The sequence below is a fragment of the Benincasa hispida genome, chromosome 1, assembly GCF_009727055.1.
Source record: "Benincasa hispida cultivar B227 chromosome 1, ASM972705v1, whole genome shotgun sequence".
NCBI classification, from domain to species: Eukaryota; Viridiplantae; Streptophyta; class Magnoliopsida; order Cucurbitales; family Cucurbitaceae; genus Benincasa; species Benincasa hispida.
Genome location: NC_052349.1, coordinates 62,380,785 through 62,390,453, shown reverse-complemented (window position 1 = coordinate 62,390,453; position 9,669 = coordinate 62,380,785). Strand labels below are relative to the sequence as shown.

Here is a 9,669-nt window from a genome sequence, read left to right as displayed (position 1 = left end):
GAGTTGCAAGCGGTAGATGACGACGTGAGGAGAGAGAATCTCTGGCGCGGGCACGAGCAATTTCAGCCGGGCTCTGTCTCTTATACACATCTAGATGTGTATAAGAGACAGTATATATATATGTTCTATGTTAAACATCAAGTTCATCTATGATTTATATACTATGTTAGATATTTTTTTTGTTGATTTTTTACTACTTTGAATTTATGATGTATGATATATACACGCTTTTATATATGTTCTAAAATTTATGTTCTAAGGTATATTTAAAAATAGCCATGAATATTTGAATAAATACCATATGTTCTAAGGTATATTTAAACATAACTATGAATATTTGAGTAAATATCAAATATATTTACCAATATAGTTCATATATTTTTTAGAATGTTTCCAAATAAACAAGGAAATATATTACATGTACAAGTGAACACACAATGAAACATTTCACATAATAACAAAAATCAACATGAAAAACAAAATGGAAAATAAAATCATATTAAATGTCATTTTCTCTCTCCAAATCAAAATGAAAAAAAATATATCAAATGCATTTTATCTCTACCATGGAATAAGGGAAAAAATCATAATAAATGTATTTTCTCTCTATTTATGTCAAACATTGAATTTATATATTGTGATATATTTCATATAATGGTTAAAATATTTTCAAATACCTAAATGTGATTTCCCTCCATCATTAAGAAAGTTTTTAAAATAGAAAAATATATATAAAATCGAGAATAAAAATAAAAAAGAAGATAAATTTGTGCAAAATTAATATTTAAAGTCTTTCATGGAAAAAACATTTTTGAAATATAGCACCTAAAGAAGGTTTTTTAATGTTAAAATCCCAATTGTATTTGCAAGCAGCCCTTATTTATTTTACTCTGACAGCTCACGACGGGGCGGATTTTGGTAAAGCCCTAACAAAACCTCTGCCGGATCGCCTGACTCAGGACGAGAAGTAATTTTCGAGAGAAATGAATCGTCGGAGTTTAATCTCAAGGTTGACGGCAGGTTTCCAGCAGCTCTGTACATCAGTCGCCGTTTCGAGAGAAATGAATCGTCGGCCTTTAATGTCAAGGTTGGCGACAGGTTTCCAGCAGCTCTGTACATCAGTCACCGAGTTGAAGCATCGTCCTTCGAATAATCAGCGGCGGCTCTACCCGAGGTTGTCGGCCCTGGGTGCCACTGGCGGCAGCGTGACGCAGACATTAAACCAATTCATCATGGAGGGAAACATCGTAAAAAAATATGAGCTCGAGAACTGCATAAAGGAGCTTCGGAAGTATCGTAGATACAACCATGCTCTTGAGGTTTCTTCTTTCTCTAAAAGCTATGTTACTGAAGTCGCCATTGATGGAGATGCTATTGAATTTAAATGCATATGTTTGTTTATTGAAATTTGTGGGAGAAATACAAATGCGCAAAATTACTGCTTATTTCCATGGTTCTTCATTTCTGTTGCCTTCTCTTTACTTTTCTCTTCGTAATGTCAATCGTTGATTGAACTTTTCCTTGCTATTTTGTTTCTGTTGTGTCCTGTATGTCCCCTTAGATCATATATCTACATCTATATCTATATATATGTATATATATTGTTGAGCTGAGCCTGAGTTATAGTTATCACTGGGTTATCGTTTTTAGGATGAGAATCCGACGAGGATGCTTTAAGGAAAATAGACTACTTTCCCCCAACCCATGAAAAATCATGGAAATAGTCTACTTTCCTTCGTTTGGAATTTGGATCATCCAAAAAGTTGCTAAAATTGCACAAGACCATAAGATTTTAGCTCATCCATTGCCTTTGCTTCGGTTGCAGATATTGGAATGGATGGAGATGAGAAAAATCAACTATTCATTCACTGACTATGCTCTGCGTTTAGATCTTATATCAAAAGTTAAAGGAATAGCTGCTGCAGAGAATTATTTCTATGATCTGTCATCGTCTGCAAAGAATCGATTAACTTATGGAGCCCTTTTGAACTGCTATTGCAAGGAAATGATGGAGGAAAAGGCTTTGTCTCTTTCTAAGGAGATAGATGAGTTGAAGTTTGCTTCCAATTTGTCCTTTAACAATCTTATGACCATGTACATGAGAATGGATCAGCCTGAGAAAGTACTTCCTCTAATCGGTGAGATGAAGCAGAGAGGCATTTTTCTTAGCACGTACACATATAATGTGTGGATGAACAGTTGTGTTGCCTTGAATGACATTGGAAAAGTGGATGAAATTCTTGAGGAGATGAAAAATGAAGACAGAAACAAATTTGATTGGACAACATTTTCGAATTTGGCTGCTATCTATGTCAAGGTAGGACAGTTTGAGAAAGCTGAATTAGCTCTTAAAAAGGTAGAGGAAGAGATCAAGTCCAATAAGCAGAATCGTCTGGCATACCATTTCTTGATAAGCCTCTATGCGTCGACTTCTAATCTGAGTGAGGTGAATAGGATATGGAATGCACTGAAATCGGTTTATCCAGTGACAAATAATACAAGCTATCTTGTCATGCTTCAGGCTCTAAGAAAACTAAACGATGTTGAGGGTCTTAAAAGAACTTATAAGGAATGGGAATCGAATTGTTCCAGATTCGATTTGCGGTTAGTTAATTTTACCATTGGAGCTTACTTACAACAGGGCATGTACGAAGATGCTGCAATGACTTTTGAGGACGCCATTAAGATAGGTAAAGGGCCTTTCATTAGGGCCCGAGAAATCTTCATGATTTACTTCTTGAAGTTCAAGAAAGTGGATTTGGCACTTAGTCATTTGGAATCACTTATATTTGAAAGCAAGGACAGTGAGTGGCATCCACCATCAGTAATATCAAATGCTTTTCTGAAGTACTTTGAGGAAGAGAAAGACGTTGAAGGTGCTGAAGATTTTGCCAGGATTTTAAAGAGATTCAAGTGTCTGGACGCAAGTGCATACCATCTATTGCTCAAGACGTACGTAGCTGCAGGAAAATCGGCCCCAGACATGCGACAGAGATTGAAAGAAGATGACATCGAGATAAGTAGTGAGCTTGAGGAGTTACTCGGAACAATTTGCCCCCAATAAATACATGGTCACGTGTACTACTTATAGAAGTTTCTTTGGTTTGACGACCTTGCTTGAAAAGATCTATTCTATAGGTTGTACAATTGTGTCCTTGAGTTCTAAGAAACTCCTTTGACCTGTGATAGAATTTGACCAAGTTCATTCATCTCGTTCTCAGCATCGAAGTCGCCCCCAGCTCATCGGAAAGCAGAGTTTCGGTAATACTCTGGTAACTGATGGTTCAAAGGAAATTGTAGCCCTATTTCTGAAGAGGTTAGGGAAGGGAGGGCAAGGAATTAGAATAGCATGTGAAGCATGTAACTTTATTTTCTTAGACTGGACAAAGTCATCCTATTTGCCATCTGTAATACATTGAAGTGACGTTTAAAAGTATAGTATCAAACATTAAATTGATTTTGAATTATTAAAGACTTGTTTTAAAGTGATTTTAGACCTAGGAAAAGTAGTATAAACAAAATTCAAAATCACACCCAAACATATTCTAAAGAGCAAAGAGAGGTCAAAGAAAATAATTTTGATTGAGAATAGCTATTTAAAAAAATAAAACTATACAGTAGGAGGGTCATGTGGGCAATCCAATCTATGTGAATAAAGATTTAGGGGATAAATTATGAGTGGATTGAACATAGAATGGGATTTTGGAAGTGATAATATGATGTACTTAACAGCTACAAAGAGAAGAGTTTGTTGAAGGGGAAAGGTTGGGGTGAGAGGTGAGAAATGCCTTTATGTGTTTATACATCTCTTTTGGCTTCTCTGCATTGATTGCATGCCCTGCTTCTTTTACAACTACTAATTCTGCATTTTCCCCCAAGTGCCTGCAAATCATTCAATTTTTCATTATAAATTTGCTTTCATCTTTGTATCAATATTCCTTTATTATAATTAGTAGAAGTCCTTCAATTTCCTTATGTTGTTAGAATTTAAAAGAATCTAAGATCCTGTTTAGTAACAATTTTGTTTTCAGTTTTCTTAATCAATTTCTATATAAAAAAACAAGTTTTGAAAATCAATTTTCTATTAGTTTTCAAATTTTAGCTTGATTTTCGAAAATTTTCGTGGAAATGAATGAATAACAAAACAAATAAACTTAAATGTGAAAAATAGAGTTTATAAGCTTTAATTTTCAAAAACTAAAAGCTAAAAATTAGATGGTTAACGGACAGTCTAAATTCTAAGGTTATTTATTATTATTATTTTTTTGGTCCAAATGTGAATACATGCCTGCCACGAAATAATTCTTTTGTTAAGTTTTGATTTATTGTGTTCATTCCTACTAATCAATGAGGAGGTGATATCTTTACCAATAATCATTATATTTTTTTGCAACTAGGAAAGAGGGATCCAAATATTGAGAAAAAATAGAAGTTTTCCTTTTGAAATAAATCTCATTATCTTCTTAAAATAGCTAATCTTGAATCTCAAATCATCCCTCTCTAATTTTTATTTTTAATAAATGAATCATCATTTCTAAAATTCAAAAGCTATAAATTTTGAATGAAAATACCTTTTTAATCTATGTGCCAACTCCAAAGGAAATACTCGATCCTGTTCTCCCCATACTATCAACGTTGCCTGCAATGGCAATTTCAAATAAATATTGAGTTCCAATTCACATTCCACAAATTTATAATATATAGATATAGTTAGAAATTAAAAGGTATTTTCATTTTTTTTTTAATAAAAAACAACTATTTTGAATTACTTTCCGCTTAGAAAATGTAGTTATTGATATTCTATAATGTTGACTTAAATAGTTCTTTAATGTATTTATTATTTACACTTTCACTAATTAACTTAATTTTCTCTGCATAAACTTTCCTGGTAACTCCTCCCTTCATCATTTTTTTTTTCTTATTATCTTTTAGGTCTCCTTTGATAACTATTTGATATTTAATTTTTCAAAATTAAGCTTATAAAAACTTCTTTCACCTATTGATTCCTTTCTTTTTTACCTACTTTTAAGAGTATTTTCAAAATTTAAACAAAAATTTGATAACTAAAAGATATAAACCCTTTAGTAACTATTTGGTTTTTAGTTTTTGGTTTATGAAGATTAAACCTATAAACATAACTTCCATCTATTAGTTTGTCTACATTTTGGGAGCATCTTCAAAATCAAAGCCAAAATTTGAAAACTAAAAAGAGTAATTTTCAAAAAACTTGTTAAAATTAACTAAAATTTAAATGTTTACTTATGAAATATGAAAATTATGAATAAGAGATTGGGAAAAAAACAAATACAATTTTTAAAAATTAATGGGTTACCGATGGTCCTAAATGGTTATAAAGTTAAAATGATATGCACTTTTACTTTTTCCCATTTAACCATCCCCCACGAGTACTTTTTCTGTCCAACTTCTAACTTTCTATTCTACACTTCATATTTCCAATCTACCCCTATGATTTTCTTCATTGATATCTCTATTTAAACCAAGTTTTCTGTGCTAATAATTATTCTATAAATACTTTTTGTCATCATCAATCTTCACCTTCTTTTTTAGTGTCTAATTGCTTACATACATTTTGACTAATCTCACAGAAACTATAAACAATCTTCTCTATGCACACCTTCTCTCCAACTTACTTTAGTTTGTTTTTTTAGAATTTCAATATGTTTCATTATAATAGTTTGGTAGTTCTAGGAATGTTTAGTAGTAAATATTAATCATTAACTTTAATAGGAACACAAAGATCGATGGTTCGACCCATCAATTCACCCTAATAGTGGCTGAACTAAAAAAATGAAACAAGAAAAATCAGTTATAACCCTACTCAAATTGTCCTACTTAAAATTGAGGTTGAAAGATTGTCACATTTATTGACTTCGAGGTTTAATAAAATAAAATAAATGTTTAAAATTGAAATTGATACAATGAACTACCATTTGATAGTCATTTGTTTTAGATTTCTTATTTGTTAAAATTAAATCCATAAATACTTTTTCACCTCTAAATTTCTTGATTTGTTATCTATTTTTTACCATATTATTAAAAATCAAGCCAAATTTTGTAAACTATAAAAAAAGATATAGTTTTTTAAACATTTTTTTTTAAATTTGGTTAAAATTTCAGCTCTTTGGTTAGAAAAGATGCAAGTCATGATAAAAATTGAGGAAAAATTGACTTAATTTTTAAAAATCAAAAACAAAATCGATTGCCAAAATTGTTTTTCCCCCGAAAATGAACATTACAAAGCGTTTTTTAACTGAAAATTTGGAACAAAAACACAATTTGTTAGAGAAATTCAAGACGCTATAAGTTCCCAAAATACAGAAATCTTTCAAACCTTATCGATTTTGGGAAGATTAGATAAGTTCCTGTCCTTGAGTATTTCTTTAATCAACTCCTCTTTCTCTTGCTTGTACTCTGTGCACATCACCTATCAGCAGATACCCAATTGCAACATCATAAAGAAAATTATTAGCAATGCAATCCTTCTAAAATGTAGAACAGAAAAACAAAACACATGGATTTCTGTATATGAAACTGAATCAGAACAGTTATCGATTTTGAAATTCAATGGAAAAGTGTTAGATGACTGCATTTTTAATCCATTTAGTTCAATTTTGTGAGCTAATTTTTCAAGCGTGGAATAGTTTCGAAGTTTGAATAAACTACCATCATTGTTCGTGAAACATGAAATAATTTCCCCAATTTGACAGACAAAATCCAAAGGAGTAAACAAGAAAAGAAAAAGATTCAAAGCCACAATGATGACTCACATTGATGAAATCGTCAATTATACAAGTTGGCAAAATTCGAGCAGGCTTGACGAAGGTGAGGCGGAGGAGTTCTTTGAGTTTCGCCGGCGTTTGAGGCAGCAAAATGCTAGCGGCCTCATCAACGTTCTTCACGACGAACATTCCGTCCGCCATATCTTTCTCTTCCAAGCAAACTCCAGCGCAACAGAGCACCACTTTCTCCAATCGCTCAGGAAATTGAACGGCCATACTGTACGATACAAAGCCACCGTAGCTGATTCCGACGACGTTCACCCTCTCAACATCAAGCGAATCCATTAAACGCATCATACAGCGAGCCTGAAAGGACTCAGACCTCTCCGGGCGAGTGGTGTACGAATTGCCAAAGAAAATTAGGTCAGGAACGTAAACATTAAAGAATCGTATCAATGGCGATATGAATTCGTTCCATTGCCACATTGCATTGGCTCCAAATCCATGGAGGAGAAGCAAGCAAGGTTTGGTCTCTCTTCTGAATTTAGGCGCCCAACAATGGACGATCGTCCCATCGCCGAGATCGGTGGTGATGGATTTGAGGCCTGCCCTAGAAAAAGAGTAGCGGAAACAGGAATCCATGGTGGAAGAGAAACTAAAACAAGTTGCCATTATTGGATTAAAATCAACAAGTGACAATCTGCAAGAAATTTGTAGGAAAAGCGGAGAAATTTAGAGATTTAAAAGGGGAAATGCTCTTGGAATCTGAAATAGGAAGACGGAAAGAATTTCTAATTGCTTGGGGAGAAGAGAAGAGGCAAAAACATTTCTCTCCCCGTTCAGGGGGAGGATCTCGAAACCCTGAAAATGGCGAAGCAAATCAATATTAAATAAAAATTGGAATTATGCTCACACGACAATGACGGCCACGAAAAACAGTTGTTCATTCTCCAACCACAAAGGCCTGCCTACTCTAAATGCCGCGCCTCTCGAGAGATGCCACTTGTTTTGTTTTCTTCTTTATTTTCAAGATTTTAAATGCAAATTGCAATTTATAAAATTAAGAAAAGTTGTTCGGAATCTGAAAGTGGTGGGGGGTGGGGGGTGGGCGGTGCGATTCTGGACACAATTTATTTATCTTTTTTTAATATAAACTCCGTCTTCAGACATTGATTGGGTTCGGAGTATGCTAGAAGCATGAATTTAGTTTCTTTTAGATTTAATGTCTTGTGAACCCAAGATATTCGGTGTGTTTAGAAATTTTTACCTAAAAAACGATAGTTCTTATATTTAAAAAAATATCTTTACATTTGAATTTGTACAATAAAGATTTTTAATATTATTTTTGGATAAATTTATCATTTCTTATTATTTTTATTTCCGTTTTTTATATATATTTTCTTATTTTCAAAATCTTTTTCATGATTGAGAGAGAAATTTTATTTATTATGGAGAGAGAGGATTTATTTAATATAACTTTTTTTTTCATATTTTCAAACGGAAGGAGAAAATGCATTTATTTGTTTAAATTTTTTCTTTTATTTAATTTAATTAGAGAGAAAATACATTTAATAAATTTTTTTCTATTACCATTGGTTTCACATTTTTTTTCTATGGATTCATGGTTATTTAAAATATAAATTAGAGATTGAGTCAATGTTTGACATAAATCACAGTATAAATAAATATATGAAATATACTAGAGTTTATAAATTTGTATAAATTTCATTTACACCACAATATATATATCATAATACAATAAGTCTAAATAAAAAAAAAAACACTCATTTGTATCAAATAAACGAATACATATACCACCGTATATATCAAATTTTCTACAAAAGCTAAAAAAATACATATATATCATAGTATATATAAAAAAATTTGAAAAAATAAAGTTCATCTTCATATGGGGGTTTATAATATATAACCCTCCATTTTCATCTCTTCTTCTTCTTCAGCTATGGCTGCCACGAATCTCTCCACCCGTCGTCGTCGACCAGATTTGCTCACCCTGTCGTGCCGGTTGATCAAATCTGCTCAACCTGTCACCGTCGATTCGCCCCACGCCGTCCACATCATTGATTTGTCCCAAGTCGTTTATGTCATCTCATGCCAAACCATCAATTTGTCCCACGTCGTCGTCTACTGCTTACAACTCAAATTGCCAAAAGGAGAAAAGAGAGGGAGGGGGAAGGACAAAAGAGAGGGAAGAGGAAGAAATAGGAGTGAAATATGGGGAAAAAATATATGAAATATATTACTGGGGGAGTGAACATATGCCTGTCTCTTATACACATCTAGATGTGTATAAGAGACAGTATATATATAACGTAGGCGAAGGCTAAATTGTAAATAGCCACTAATATTAGTGAAAACAAGGAGACCAATAAGTCTTTTTTGTAAAAAATGAAATGTTCAAAACATAATATGTGCTAATCTTAAGGTCTTTTATGTAGAAATCTCATATGTTTAAAGCTAATTGGGATTTATTTTTTGGGTTGGCCCAGCTTAAAAGCCTAAAGTTCTTTTTATGTGATCTAGGTATGATCTTAGGAGGAAAGTGGAAAAAGAAACAAAAAGTCAGAAAGAAAGATAGAAAGTTGTGCAATTTGGTTTTTTAGTGATAACTTCCATAAAGTTGTCAATTGTAAGATTTTTAACCGTTGGATCATGCTGGTTTTTAGTCAGCCTATTGGGGATACATAGAGCCACGTTTTGAATGGTTGATCATCTTTTTGAGCTCTAGTTTGGCTGCAATCACTATTGTACAAAATTTATAAAAATTAGGTGATATTTTTCATTCTTTTATCTCTCAAAATTTGATCTCTTATGTATGAAAGTATTGGTGGGTTGTGAATCTATGTATGACTATTTTGAGTTCTTTTTTTTCAATTTTATCATAATAAGAGAAGTTGACAAGGGTGAA

At 32.6% G+C, this 9,669-nt stretch overlaps 2 protein-coding genes across 2 annotated transcripts; one reads left to right on the top strand and one right to left on the bottom strand.

Moving 5' to 3' along the window:
• The first annotated feature begins 851 nt into the window (after positions 1 to 851).
• Positions 852 to 3,472, top strand: LOC120084664 (pentatricopeptide repeat-containing protein At1g02370, mitochondrial-like). The gene is made up of 2 exons (XM_039040474.1): positions 852 to 1,319; positions 1,826 to 3,472. Exons 1-2 carry the CDS (start codon positions 984 to 986, stop codon positions 3,062 to 3,064), a joined length of 1,575 nt encoding a protein of 524 aa, XP_038896402.1. The 5' UTR covers positions 852 to 983; the 3' UTR covers positions 3,065 to 3,472.
• A 91-nt stretch (positions 3,473 to 3,563) lies between these two features.
• On the bottom strand, positions 3,564 to 7,717 carry LOC120084671 (uncharacterized hydrolase YugF-like). Its single transcript, XM_039040480.1, has 4 exons — positions 6,789 to 7,717; positions 6,353 to 6,445; positions 4,572 to 4,639; positions 3,564 to 3,882 (listed from the first exon to the last, which is right to left on the bottom strand). The coding sequence occupies exons 1-4, from the start codon at positions 7,410 to 7,412 to the stop codon at positions 3,726 to 3,728; spliced, it is 942 nt and encodes a 313-aa protein (XP_038896408.1). The 5' UTR covers positions 7,413 to 7,717; the 3' UTR covers positions 3,564 to 3,725.
• Positions 7,718 to 9,669: the final 1,952 nt, after the last annotated feature.